The sequence below is a fragment of the Merops nubicus genome, unplaced genomic scaffold, assembly GCF_000691845.1.
Source record: "Merops nubicus isolate BGI_N331 unplaced genomic scaffold, ASM69184v1 scaffold2644, whole genome shotgun sequence".
Taxonomy (NCBI): Eukaryota; Metazoa; Chordata; class Aves; order Coraciiformes; family Meropidae; genus Merops; species Merops nubicus.
The window spans coordinates 41,006-55,716 of NW_008604681.1; the positions used below are offsets into that span (position 1 = coordinate 41,006).

The 14,711-nt window shown below is 48.9% G+C and overlaps 2 protein-coding genes across 2 annotated transcripts in view; both read left to right on the forward strand.

Moving 5' to 3' along the window:
- The window catches only part of LOC103771765 (protein-methionine sulfoxide oxidase MICAL2-like), a gene marked incomplete at its 5' end in the record, with an annotated part of 50,854 nt that extends 39,496 nt beyond the window's left edge, over positions 1-11,358 (forward strand). Inside the window, 4 exon segments of the mRNA XM_008939077.1 lie at positions 6,549-6,741; positions 9,433-9,585; positions 10,006-10,178; positions 11,264-11,358. Coding sequence (XP_008937325.1) covers positions 6,549-6,741; positions 9,433-9,585; positions 10,006-10,178; positions 11,264-11,358 — 614 coding nt within the window.
- A 1,785-nt stretch (positions 11,359-13,143) lies between these two features.
- Positions 13,144-14,711, forward strand: part of MICALCL (MICAL C-terminal like) — a gene marked incomplete at its 3' end in the record, with an annotated part of 16,002 nt that continues 14,434 nt past the window's right edge. Inside the window, exon 1 of the mRNA XM_008939078.1 lies at positions 13,144-13,215. Within this exon, the coding sequence (XP_008937326.1) occupies positions 13,144-13,215 (72 nt within the window). The remainder of the gene's footprint in view (positions 13,216-14,711) is intronic.

A 14,711-nucleotide genomic window follows, 5' to 3' on the forward strand; every position in this document is an offset into this window, starting at 1 on the left:
CTTTCCCCATGTGAGGAGGATGAAATGGGGTTTGAAATACAAACAAAGGAGAAATTGTTTATCCACATTTTTCATTGTGTGTAAGTGGGAGGGCCGGATGAATACAGGATTGTTGTGCTGAAATCACTGGCTGCATTGCTGCTGTTTAAATAACGGAGGGCACGCAAAGTCTACCACGTGCATAAAAGAACCCCAAACCAAAAAAACCTGACGCCATGTTATTTGCTCTCAGCACAAGTCAGTCAAGGACTCTGATCAGGGGAGATCTGACTGAGGAGAGACGCTGGCATTGTGGGGCCAGGTGGCAGTGCCCTGAGGCTAGCGAACTGGCTGCATTGCTGCTGTTTAAATAACGGAGGGCACGCAAAGTCTACCACGTGCATAAAAGAACCCCAAACCAAAAAAACCTGACGCCATGTTATTTGCTCTCAGCACAAGTCAGTCAAGGACTCTGATCAGGGGAGATCTGACTGAGGAGAGACGCTGGCATTGTGGGGCCAGGTGGCAGTGCCCTGAGGCTAGCGAGGCTCACACAGTGCAGCCACCGGTGCTGCGCTGCGGCCCAGCCCGCGCCGTGCTCCCTCCGGGGCCTGGGGCCTTCTCACGTGGTTTGGGAAGTGTGAGGCTGGTTTCCTGCAGAGCTTCTGTGTTGCTTTGACAAGCAGAGCCTCTCCAGGCCTTCACTTTGGGCCAGGTCCACCTGCTGTGCAGCCAGCAAGATGTCTCCTGCGCCAGAAACTGCCCAGCTCAATACCAGAACCAGCCTGGGCGTGCGTGGGGGCTGCCAGGGTTTAGAGCTGGAAGAGGAGGGAAGAGGGCACCCAGGAGCCTGTTGGCTGGCAGGCAGTCGTAGGGACATTGCTCTGAGAAAGGCCACTGGGGAAAGGCAACCAGGAGGTAGGTGATCAGTTAGGAAAGACAGTGTGCTTAACAGGGGAGAGGAGAGAGGAGAATTGGGAGATTAATGAAGAAGGCAGTAGTGTGGCCAAAATAAAGCACTGGGGCAGCATGATAGATGAGGAAGGATCATTGGATGTGGGTGACAGCAGAATAAGGAGGAGGTTAACAACAGTTTAAGAAATGGAACACTTAAATTCTCTCCACCAGGCAGAGCTTCTGACAGCAAGTTACAGTTGTAGTCCATAAAACAGGCAGCATAAGCACCAGGTTGCACAGGCTGTGTGGGACCTGCTGCTCTTTGCTGAGCAGAACTGGGAGGGCTGCCATGCCTGCTCACTTCCCCTCATTCCTGCACAGGAAAGCACCGAAGGAAAGACCTGGAGGATTTGGAAATTAGCACGTTAACTCCTTGGCTCACTCATACTTGACTAGCTTAGGAAATATTAGCACCTAAAAAATGCAAGTCAGTTGCTGTTGGTACACTTCCACTTCAACTGGCCAGCAACCTGCTGCAAGATACTTGTAGCATGTGCTGCAGCCCTACTTGCAAGACAGATCTGGCCGGCTCACTCTGACCTAATATTAATACCTTTCTGTGCCCCCCCCCCCAGGTAAACTATTTTAATGTTTTGACAAAGGACTAATTGGGACTTCAGTCCAAACGAAGCGGATATACTCACTGCTGGAGGATTTTAGCATGCTGAGACATAGGTAGTAGGAAGTCTGAAATAAGCATGATGGAAATGAAGTAAGATCCTACACAAATGCTATTTTGAGTGTTTCCTGAGGACTGAGTTGTCCTCAGATAATGTCTGGTGCTGCCCCACAGGGGTCAGTGGCATGGCACCAGTTTGCATGGGCAGGAAATGGGGCTGTGCCCTTTCCAGTCCCACAGGCCGGATGTCTCCTCAGCTTTTACATTGTACACGTTTATCTTATGATGTTCAATTCCTCTGACTCAGTCTCTTAGCTTCTAGTAGAAAATCTGTCCTGGGGAGGAAACCCAATGAGGAGTGAGAGGCAGCTGGCCATGGACGTGCCTTCAGTGTCACAGGCTACCCAGGCAATCCCAGATGGGTGGCTTGGTTCACCGGCATACCCCTTCCCCTTAGGCAAGAGCAGTAAGGCCATTGTTGCATGTTTTGGTGAAGAAGTAGGATAACATGGTGTACAGCTAGGCACAGACTTATGAAAGTACTCAAGCACAATCAGGTATCTCAGAACTTATGTGGGAACTGTCGCCTTGGATTTAAGGGCTGAATGTCCACCTCAATCCTTCTGCAAAAGCTTGACTTTCCCCAAAGAGCAGGGGCAGGTGGGGGCTGCATATGCCTAGAAGTGCCAATCAGCTCTGGCTGACCTGCCTGAGCACAGCCCCGCATCCAGCCCAGCGTCTCCCTCCTCCACAAGGGTCCTCTGTCAGCCAGCTCTGTGTGTCACCAGTTAATTGCAGTGGTCAGTGGAGGTGCCAGTCTGAGGTGCCTAACTCTCAACTCTCAAGTGTGATGGGAATCAGGGCACTGAAGTTTAGAGCCTGGTTCCCACCCTAGAGTCAGATCTTCAAAAGAATCCATGTCTTCCCACTCAGCATCACAGTGACATCTCACTGGGGACCTGACTGACAGTGCTGCAAGGATGGGTGGCTGTCCAGGATGCAGGGAGAGCTGCAAGGCTCCCAGCTGGAACAGAGAGGTATGAGGGCCACTGCTTATTTAGCCTACTGTCTGTCCAGGAGCATAAACGTATGCCTCACCTTTGTGTAAGTACTCAGCCTTTGGACTGACTCAGGAGAAATTAGTTCATACAGCCCTTCTTATCTTGTTGTGCAAAATAAGAGCTTTAAAGAAGTCTCAGCTTTCTTTTTAAATTCCTTATATTCTCCTTTTTGGCACTCCTCTACAATCAGTGGCAGCGATGGGCAGCAGCAGCACTGCAGCTGGTGGTTGATGGGCTTTGTTTGCCTTGCTGTGGAGAGGCAGGTGATACTTGCCAGGCGGACTCCAGGCTTTTTGTCTGAATTGGCCGTGCTCTTCCTCCACGGTGTTTACACAAACCCAGCAGCAGCTTGTACGTGCTGTCTGTCCTGGGTCTGTGCCACTCTGTTTTCAGGGACTGGAGTCTCTCAGGGGAGCTGAAGTGCTCTGTGGGGCTGGGTTTCACCAGGCAGCACCTGCCTGTGGATTTGGCCTGGGGTTCAGTCTGGCACTGCAGGGTGGGCTGCTTCTTAGGGGAGGCCACTCAAGTTCTGTAACATTGTCAGAGCCTACAAAAAAACCCTGACATTTGAGTGAGTGGGATGTCTTTGCCTTTTGTTTGAGACTATTACCCAAAGTACAGGTCTGCGATGAGAAACAGCAGTGCTGACTTTAATCTTTTCAAGCATACTGCAGAATGTGCAACCCTGTGTTTTGAGTTACTGTGCACACGTGAGCATCCCAGCACCAGAACACCAAGGCAGCCCAGCTTCTGCCTTTAGGGAGTTGAGTGCAAGATGGTTTGTTCAACTTCATGTATCACAATACAAATATTAATTAAATATTAACAAGGAATGGGTTTGATTTCTAATCCTAGAGTGGTTTGGGTTGAAGGGGACCTTTAAAGGTCTAGTCCAACCCACTTGCCATGGGCAGGGACATCTTTTACTAGATCAAGGTGGATGCTAAACTGATCTTGAACCTGACTAGTATTGTTGTGAATGCAAGCTTCTCTTGCTCAGGAAGGACTTGGCTGCCTAACAGATTCCTGAGAGGGTCTGTTTCTAGGTGCAGAATTCAAGAAGGGGAAACACCATGATATAACAAAACAAACAAACAAAAAAAAAGGCACAAAAATGAAACTCTTCATAGAGAGGTGATGGTACCATCTGTCTCTGTCATTCAGTGGCCTGGATAACATCCTGAGGTCCTTCACCAACTCTGACTGCTATGTCTATAATGGTTGAAAACTGGATGTGTAACAGGCTATTGCAGAGGGACTTGCTGACTGGAAATATTTTCACATTCAGGAACCACACTGGGAATCATTGTAGGCAGTCTGTCTGTCTGTGGGTTTCAATGTTCTCCAGCTGTGTGTCTCTCAGTCATAAACATGTTTTCTCCTCTATCCTGTTAGCGTGGCAGGGAAAGCATTAATGTGTGGGATAGGAAGGAAATATGTACTAAGCATGCGAGCAAGTGGCAAAAGTGACTTTCTTTAACAGCCACTTGCAGTGACCTTGGGCAGTGGTTATTGCCAGCATGGGTTCAAAGCATATAGACAGAGCTGACAAACCTTTGTTTGGTTTTGCTTGCTCCAGTTGTCATAAAAGATGTAGAATTTTTTAAGGAGAAAGCGGAGTTGAAGGATTTAAGATTTACAAATTGGCTCACAATACTGCTTTCTGCTTTTCTTCTGGAGAGGACAAATGGCACGTTGTGGTCTAGGTCAGCTCTGGGGGAGAGGAGGGCTGTTCCCAAGAGGTTTTCATGCCCCTGTGCAATGGAGGGCAGCTGCTGGGGCAGCTGTGCCCTGCTTACCTGTTGACTCCTGCGCTGCCACCCAAATACCACCAGGCTTGCTGTGTGCTGCCATGAGAGGCTTTGGGGTGAGTGGCTTGGCCAAAGTAGAAGTCAGAGATAACAATCAAAGACAAGCGTATTTCCATCTCCCAAAGGAAATAAAATCTCTGTGGTCAAGAACCACATGGCTGCTGTGGTGCTAGTGAGCTGGACATAGAGCCTGAGCATGTGTTTTCACATGGGAGCATCTTGCAGCACATGGGAGCAGCCAGCTGCTTCTCCTCTTTCCTCAGCTTCTTCTACATATGAGTAGACAGATTTAAAAAGAAATACCCCACACAAAACTCTTGTGAGCAATGAAGTCTTCAGGAGTTTTCAAGCCAACAAAATACACTGACTTTTTTGAAGGGTAAAAAACCAGAGTTCACCACAGACTTTTTAAAAGTGTAATGCTCTGTTCCACTCAGGAAAAGCACAACCAGTAAAACTACCAAACAGATGTCTACAAAGCCATGTTCATCTGTGAGCACAAATAAGGGAGCCTCACCTGGCCAGCACAAGAGTTGTACCTGTAGAGCAGTCATCCCTGTGAGCAGCAGCTGGGATTTCCTTGGTGGTGCTTGTTTTCAAACACAGAAAGAGGGTGAGCACAAACAGTAACCGGGAGAGGTGCGGAAGCTCAGAATGCCAGTTTTGGTTTTCTGGGGGAGACAAGGAGTTCCCTGAATCATGCAGAATAAAGACATAGCTCTGCTGCAGCAGCTTGTTTTGGAGGACCTTGTGTCACAGCTCCACAGAAAAAGTAACGGGGCATGGGACAGTGATGGACAGACCACGCGATCTGGGAGAGGGTTTGAGCTCGGTGTGGTGCAGGACATGCGCCCACGATACCTGTGACCAAACAGCTGTATGCAATGGCTTGGGGACAGCCATGAGGGATTGTTGCTCCAGAGCGTCCTGTGGTTGGTCCAGAGCTTGTGCTCTGTGGTGCGTGTAATCCTCCTGATATGTCTGGGATTTGCCTGTGGCACTCCTGCTCCTGGCGGGTTTGTTTTCCATGTTCAAGCTGTGCAAGCATTGGGTGTTTGAGTTAAAAAGCCTTGCAAGGTGGAGGACAGGGGTGAGCGCACTCCTACAACAAATGGAGGAGCTGCAAGTTAAAGAGAAGTTTAATTGGTGTTTACTAGTTTGCTCTGATAGATGAGAGAATAAGCAATGTCCCAGGTCTGATTTGTTGGTTTGGTTTTTTTTTCCTGCTTGTTCAGGTGTAAATTAGCAGCAACATTGTTGAATTAGATGTGACAAGAGCACCACACATGGGAGGTGACTCCAGCAAAGCCACTCTCCTGGAGCTTGTCATTTGTCCCTTCTGCACTGAGCCCTGGGGCAACTTGTGCTGCTGCTATGTTTGTATTTGCTTGTGCAGGAGGTTGTGGATAAATGAGGTTGCTCAGAAATTAAGGATTTTACAAGGACAGGTGATCTCCTGCCTCTGGGTCCATCTGCATCAGCTGGGATGAGTGAAGGAAATTTGACTTTATTCTTTATTCCTGCTATTTGAATGAGAAGTTCAGGGATCATGCTGTTTATCTGCTGTGATGTGGCATCTTTTCCCAAATCAATGTCTGTATCTGCTGTACACACTCAAAAATAGCCTTCTGAAGAGCCTGTGTTTATTTTGCTCATTCCTAGACCTAAACTTGCAAGAAAAGGCTGAAGTTTTAGCCACCCAAGGCAGGTTGGTTCATCTGCCTCCTGCCATATGCACACATGTAACAGGGCCTGAAAAGAGACTGTAAAACCCTACTTGTGCAGCTGGCGTGCATCTTTGTTACCAGGGCCACCAGGTACCCCATCTGATAGCTGTCCCACCAAGCAGAGCAAGGACCTCCAAACTGCTCCTGAAGTTTCCTTCTGTTTGCATCCAAGGTGACAAACCCCATCAGGGCTGTGCTACAGGGCCCCAGGTTGAAGGGACACACCACTCATCGTGCTAGGCTGTCAGTGTGCACAGCTCACCTGCAGCCATGGGGGACAGCACAGGGCCCACATGGAAACCACCAGCAGTGGCCAAGGACCAGGGGGTGAGGTCCCCCCTGCAGGCTCCCTTGCTTCAGCTTGCCCCTAATGCCCTGCTTTGTGTTTTCCCAGGCCACCACTGGCCCACACCTGATGAGCCCACCTCCCCGAAGAAGGTGAAGAGCAGCCCCAAGCACCATGACTTGGAGAGCTGGTTCTCACCCCCTTCCCCCGAGTGGGCCGCCGTGAGGGTCATCCCCGAAGAGGAGATGGCTGAGCACAACCTTCTTGCTATCCGAGTCATGGTCACCAGTGATGCAAGCAGGTACTTTAAAATATAAGTAAGCCTATAAAAACACATAAGAGCAGCTTGGTTTTCTCTGGAGCGTGAGGGAAAATATAACAAAATATAGTACTCAGTGTATGTACAACTGGGGAAAAAAACCCGACAAACTGCTCAGAATAACAATTGTTCTTTACTGCAGCCATAAATCCTCCAGACGTATGACTCACTTAGCAGGAAATCTTCAAATATTCACATCCCACACAGGGGCCTGAATCCAAGAGAAAAACATTGCCCTGATCAGCCCAGGTTTTGCTCTTTGTGTACCAAAAAAAATGTTGGTTCAGAGATTAGGGCAGTGGGTGTGTTGTGGCCAAAGGTACATCCTGTGACGTGGCCACCTCCCACCTTGGGCTTCATCCTGCGGCTCTGCACCCCAGGCCTCTCCCAGGCTGTCTGAGGGCCTGCCCACCCCTAAGAAGTCTGAAATTTGATGATCCTTGGGGAGCTGTCAGAGGAAGCCCAATTTCTGTGTACAAATTAAAATATATTGGCTTTCTGGGCAGGATTCTGTGGGAGTTCATTCTGTCTAAAGGTTAGATAGTATCTCCCAAGTAAAACAGTTTCCCTGATGAGGACTAAAAAGGAAAAAGGGGTGGGAAAGGAGGGGGGGGCAGGGGGGAAAGGCAAATCCAAAGCCAGCTGTTGCAAACAGAGCTATTGCTCTGTGCTCACTCGAGTCCTTGGCAACCTTCAAACACCTCTCCATGGTTTTGTGTAGCTTGTGGAGAGCCACACTTTCAGAAATGCAGCTTCTGCTCTTCCTTGCAGCGGTTTTAAATGGTGGTTGCACTCCTCTAAGTGGGCCTGGGTGCTCTTGCTGGGGAAGGGTGCACTGCCATGGGGCTGCTCTCCTGTGGGAGAGGAGAGTTCAGGAAAGGATTTCGTCATGGATTAAGACCCTGCAGGTCCGTGTGCCCGCTGTGCCCCCCCCCATGCGTGGGCACCGGTGCCAGGCAGCTCATCCCCCTGCTCTGGGGGCTCGGCCCCCGCCCCACACAGCCCCTGCAGTGGGGCAGGGGCAAGGACTGGCTCAGTGACACAGCGTTAGGTCCTTGGGAGTAATGACCCCCGCTCAAAAGGGGATCAGAGGAGAAGCTTCATACTATAGTGCTTCAATCCTTGCCAGCCAAGGGAAATAAACATTTTGCTTTTTAAACCAGAAATATATCAATCAATGTTAATGGCAGGTCTTTTTCTTTTGTGTGGCATTCTGCCCAGTCCCAGTGTGGCATCTCCACATCCACGCAGCATCTCAGCTATAAAAGACTTCATAGATTTATATTTTTTTTAATATGTATCATATGCCAGATACAGCTTGAAAGACACCTAAAATGTATGTATTAGTGGTGAAATCTAGCACCACTCTGATTCAGCCTACTGAAAGAGCAATGCACCTGGAGCTGTGTTCCCGCCCTTGCTGGCCCTAGCCTCCCAGGACTGCTGCTTTGATCTGGGTTTAGCAGGGGTTCAGGGCTGCTGGGTGCTACCCCTATGGCATTTATTCTGGCTTTATGCTGTCTGTAGCCTTTCCTTTTAGGTCTTCTCTCTCCTGCCTCTTGGGCTGTGCCTTGAGCTACTACAATGAATCTTTACTTTCTTACAAGGCAGTGCTATATAAACATGAAAGAGCTTTCTCCTGCCATGTCAACAGGACTACTCATGGCGTAAGCTCCTCTTTTTTAAGGTAGAGCTATTAATCATCACAATAAATCTATGAATTAGGTTAGTAGTATTGTTTGCATTAAAAATAGGCTGAGTGGGATGGTGGCACACTTATTTATGGCAGTGGAAACGTGGTCACATCAGAAAGCCTCAAAGTGCCTGTTACCTACAGTCTGGCCTTTAGAGATGAAAGAAACCCCATGATTATTGGAAAAAAAAAAAAGGAGTAGTAATCACTATAAGTGATCATTCTTTGCCCAGAGGCAAGGTCAGAGTGTGTGTGCCATTCACATGTGTTTATGTTACATATTTTTAATTACATTTAAAGAAGGGAATGCCAAAATCTGCCTCTGTGATCAGCTCAGGTGCCTCGTTTCTCTCACTGTTTAATGGGCTCCCAGTGGCTCACGAGGTTTGCTTCCTTATTTCCTACAGGTGCCTTTTGTGTGTTTGAAGGCTGTAGCTCTACTCAGTCTTCTCCGTTCTGGACACCCCTCACAATTTCATACAACTGCTTGCCTAAGCTCTGTTTGCTGCATTAGGGACTGTCCTCACCCCTCTCCTCTGGGCTCCTTCATCCTGTATTGCAGCATGCAGAAGTGGGTGCAGCAGCTTGCTGCGGTCCAAGACCCTCCCCATGGTTCTCTGAGGTGCCTGACACATGATAAGAAATGGTGCTGATGGAATAACAAAAATACCCAAGTTTTGCAATAACAAGATACCTGAGTTTTACGGAGATATCATCTGAGCTGCAGATGCCAGCATGGCATCATCTGTCACCTCAGGGGCAAAATGACTGCTTCATGATTTCCAGCATGGGTTACCCCAAACTGCTGAAGGGTAGGAGACGCTCACACACCTCAGCATTTCCTCACCCTCCTTGGCTTTATATGCTGCCACCAGTGCAGAGGTGTTTGTGCTGCAGGAGGGTGCTGTGCCTCCCCAGACACTCACCAAATGACAGGCAGTTGGCAGCTACAGCTGCTTGGAGTGGGGATCTGGTTCCAGGTTTCAGCTGGGAGATGAGGCAAGGTCCAGTAATAACCATATTGAACTGGCAAGTGAAGCCTGCCTCGTGGTTGGAGTGGGGTGCCCTGGATTCGACCTCCCGCAAGTTCCCTACGACTTGCCTCTTATTTCCAAAGATTTGAGGGGAAAAAGGTGAAAAGCGTAGTGCCCTTGTTCCATGCTTTTAGGTGCGTTACAGCGTTGCAAATGCTATTTCCCTTCCTTCATCTTGATACAGCCTTCAAGGCAGAAGGGCCTGTCCCTGCTAACTGAGCCGTGTGGTGTTTCACCCCAAGTCTCTCTCAAGGCCAGTTTGATTCCAGGTGCTGACCATCGTGGTTGTGGGTGCAAATCCAGGCAGCAGAAGCCTGATGGGAATAGGGATATCTCAGCTGCAAGCGAAATAAGGATGTCAGCTCTGGTTGTGAACATCTGTGTCTGTGCCACCCCCATGGCTGTCAGGGATTGTTTGATGATTTGAGGCTTGTTGCAGTGAAGGGGAACGGATACCTCCATGCCATGCATTTTCTGCATGTGCCACTTTCTTTCCATCTCGTCCTTTTTTCCCCATAGCTCTGAGCTGGAGTCTGATTTTAATGGCGACTCGACAAACTCTGAAGTGAGCGAAGGACAGACACCGCTGCTGGAGCCCCTCACCTGCCCGAGCCCCATCTGGAGGTGGGCATCACTTGCCTTAAGCCCTGTGGTGCCAGAGGAAAGCCCCAAAACATCCAAAGTTGCTGATGGTAAGTGATGTCCTGACCCAGGAATGCTCCAGCAGCCTCTCCTCAGGACTGAAGTCAAGGCTGGGGAGAGAGGTTTTGAAGCAGAAGCTCTTACCTGTGAGGTGGCCAAGGTTGTACTTGTTACCAGTGTCTTTTTTTAAGGGGGATTTCGGCCTTTTGGGTGCTGTATCTGAAACAGAATTTCCATGATGCAGAGTAACCTGGTGTAGTTGTTCTCCGTGCTTTTCTTGCAAGGTTGGGCTGAATGTTTTCCCACTGGAAAAAAGTTTGGACGTTATTAGCAGCCAATGCGGTGTTTGCAGTGTTGCCATAGCAAGGTGACGCTGGGAGGCACTAGAGAGCTCTGCTTCGTTCAACTCCTATTTCTAGAAATAGTTGCCTATAATTTTTGTATCCAGTGAAAGCAACAAGGAGGAAAGGATCTAGCTAGCAGGGAGTGGGGAGAGGTTTAGCAACAGTCTACCTCCAAATGGAAACTCCTTTCTGGGGCTGGAGAAGGGCAGAACTAAAAGATGTTCTAAAACCAGGCAAATTTTTGCAGAAAATAAAAGGCCATTAACATTCATTTCTTCTCATCTCCCACCACCCCCACATCCATATATGCATTTTAATTCAAAGAGAAAAGAGGGGATTTCATACAGCAATTTAAATTTGCTCTTGAATAAGGAAGTCTTTGTTTAGGGCAAAAAAAAAAGGACAGCAGCAAACCCCAGAGCATACCCAGCAGCCTGTGACCCCATGCAGTCAACTAAAGGATTTTATCCTTCTTCCTCCCCAGTTTCATGCTCTCCCCCACTTCCAGCTGCTAAGGTCAGTTCCTCCCCACCATCACCTTTGTCCCTGCCACACCAGCCGGGCTATCAAGGTGTTCATGAGCACCTCTCTTTCAGCTCTGCATCCTCACCCAGCTGCATTACAGTTGCCCCAAGTTCTTACCCCTTCAGTCTGTCGCCACACCTATCTGTCTGTCTGTCTGTCTGTCTCCCGTGCCAGCTTCGCTGAGAAAAGAGCCAGCGCTGGTTTGGGGACGAGTGGTACAGGACACCTGAGCTCTCCCCTGAGCCTCTCCCTCTCCCTCTGTCCAGCCGGCGCCGTGTACGCGCTGCCCCCTCCCGGCCCCGGACAGGGATCGGGGCACCGCGGGGAGCCTGCTTACAAAACTCACTCCCCCTCCGCCTGACGGTTTGGTTGGGTTTTGGGGTTTTTTCCCCCCTTTCTTTTTTCAGCTCTCTATTCTCACTCTCTGGCTTTTGCTGCATTAGCTGACTGTGCGTCTTTTCTATTTCTGTTCAGTATTACAGAGAGCCAACAGTTTTCACTCCACGGCGTTGAATAAGTGTCAGAATTGGAGGAGAAAACTGCAAACAAGTGAGTAAAGCCTGAGAAGGGGTTTTGTCTTCTATCTGTGCTGTCTTACATTTCCTTGTATCTTAGATGTCTTTCTCCTTCTTTACAGTTTCATATGTTTGAGTCACTAGATGAGAAAACTGAGATCTAAAATGCACCAAGTATTTATTTTCCATTTTCTTGTCCTCAGGAGATCAAATGCTCTTTCTGTGTCACTGTTCCCTACATTATCACACCCACCAGCAAGCGATGTCTGCTCTAAATCTCCAGACCAGGAATCGCACCCTTACCCCAGGGCCACGTATTCTGTCCCTAGCCCTGCCTACACCAATTGCTTTTGGTTGAGCGTAATGCTGGGTCTAACATTTTGAATGTTGCTTATTAGAAATGGTCCTGGGGGTGCCTATTTACACCCATCTGCAGGTGTTCTAGCACCTCTTTTTTTGTTGGAAAAAAAAAAAAAACAGGTGATGTTTCTGGGTTACTGAAAGAGAGAGGACCAGCAGCCATCCCAAGAGGTGAGCTGGTGGAAGCAAGAGTTACTAGTTCTTGTCCTCTGGCAGTTTCACTCTGCTCGGGCTGACCCCTCCCTGCCCCCGGGGGCCGCAGAGGAGCGCGGTGGTCTCGGTGGGCGCTGTGCTCAGTTCAGCCCCACGTGCAGTGCAGTCGCTCCTGGCGGCTGGGGCTGGGGCTCGCTGAGCTGCCTCCGGAGCCGCGCTCCCAAAGCAGAACAGCCGTCCTGCGGCACGCCTCTGCCCCCTGGGACAGCGTTGCCCACCTGCCCGGGCACAGCCCCTCTGCGAGTGCGCCCTTGCCTGCCCGTTCTCCCCTGAGGACGTTCGGGTACCTGCTGGGCTGGGTCATACCATTAGGGGAGCTGCGTGAGCTTGCCAGGGTCCCAAACCGTCTCGAAACTTGGTTAGAGTGCAGTTGTGTCTGTTAGGCTGGGGTGTGTAAAACACTAAAAGTACGGCAGCAGAAAGAAGGGATTTGTGCGTGTGACCGGGTGCCACGGTTTCTGGGCATGGAGACAGCAGGAACGGTGGTGACAGCCACTCTTTAACCCTGTCCTCTGCAACAAGGGGGATTTCTACTGCTGCTGAAAGTCCCGGTTGCCTTCAGAGACATTAAGGGCTCTGCTCCCAAAATAAGTAGGATCCCTGTGTTCATTATGGGACAAGTGTTCAAGCAAAGGCTTCTCAGCTTGCTTGGTTGGAATGCACAAGCAAGCTTCAAGATAGTTTGCAAGTACCCACTGTGGGATAAATGTTTATGTCTCAAAAGCAGAGACAAACTGCTCTCCTTCCTGGCACTGGGCTTGCCTCCGAGTCCTGTGCCTCCAGGTATGCATGAGTACTGTCACTGTTGACCTCGATGTCCCTTGGAGGCCCCTGATGCCACATTTCTGGGATCACTCGGTTAATGTCAGTAGAAGATGCACAGGGCTATTTCACGGTCCTGAGAGGATGCTCCCACCAAGCTCGACTTCAGCAAACCATGCCCTGTGATGGGCTGTCCCCAGAGAGGTAGCTGTGGCAGATGGATGGGCAGGCGGGCCGTGACGGGGCTGTATTTCTGGGGGTGCACTCACTGCACCTCTGAGGTGTGGGGACTTGCCATGCTCCGAGAGGCTTCTCTGGAGCTGCCGCACAGGATGCCCGTTCTGGAGGAAGGCTGTCCCGTGCCCGGGGTGGGGAGACAGAACACAGGACTCTAAAATAGTCTTGTTGCCATCTGTGTCAGCCTCAGGGCTGTCTCTCAGCACTGTACAGCATTTGAGGATTGGCTTATAATCAAGTATTGACTTCATCAAAGCCTGGGATTTAAAATCCTGCCTTGATTTTGAAAAACTTTGATTTTCTAAAAAATCAAACAAAAATTGTGCTTATTCCAGGTTTGAGGGGGGAAAAAAAGACTGAGAAAGAGAAGGGGGTGGGGGTGTTGCTCTTAATTTCAACTCATTTTCAGCTTGCTCTCACCAAGTGCTTAATCATTTGCCAATTAATTTTCCCATCATTTTATTAAAATCTTGTGTGTGCTCCCGAAAGGCTCTAGAGGGAGCTAAAAGCCTTTGAGAGGGAAGCAATGGGCTACATGGATTTGTCCCAACCTCAAATACGCTGTTAAAACGAGGTGTAAAGTACACTCAGTGTATGCTGGGAACAGAATAAAGACGGGTTTTACTCTCTGGAGGAACACTGTAAATCTTAGTTTCTGTATTTAATCCACTTAATATTTGGTTAAAAGAATTCATATGATCATCCGTCACGTGAAAGAAAAGTCTGTTTCCTTCTCGGACTCATTTCCCAAAACACACATGTTCCATAACAGCACGGGGCATGTGGCCAAGGAAGGGAAATCAGTGTCACAGTGGTATTGGCTGAAAGGCTCGGAGCAGGACATTACCTTTCAAAATCTTTAATCCCCATCGCACAGCCACAGGGAACACTGCACTCTTAACTGATCTTGGTCATTTGGAGTAGCTTTTTTTTTTTAATCCTAATTCTGGATTCTCATGTTTTCCCATGCTCAATTCACTTTATGGAATAGAAAGGCCCTGGGTTGCTAGTCCCTGCAGGAGTTCCTTAATGCATTCCAGTGCATTGTTTCCCTCCGTTCGTGACCGAATGTGAGAAATTGCATCCAGATTGCAAATGAATAGGTGAGACACCGAGAGGAAGGGAAAGTTGGCCTCTCTTCCTGCCTTGCCATTTCTGAAGTCCATGTGCAGGAGCACTAGTGTGTTGCTTTTGTCCTTACACAGCTTTTAATCCCTATGTAGAAAAAAACCCAAAGTTTGCTTTGGGAAGCTGTCTGAGTTTCAGAACTAATAATTTGGTTTGGAAGTTAATAATTTGACTATAAATATACTTATCCTGTTATAGCTTGATGTGGTAAAATCTGGGCTCAGGGCTAATTTTCTTCTGTCCAAAGATTGATTATTATGTAAAATTCCCACAGACACAAATATTAGAGAGCTCTCCTGACTCCCTTCTTATGCAAGTTACCTCCCTACTTTTTCTTCCAGCAGGTCTGTCTGTCTCTTCTAGTTTTGGTCAAGGCTTTTAGCAATTAGCTACCTTGCCTGATTCTAGCACGCTATACCTTTTGGCCTGGTTTGGGAGACCATACAATTATTTCTGTCCTTTCCTCACTGCCTGCAGGTAGCTGCAGGTCTGATTTCAT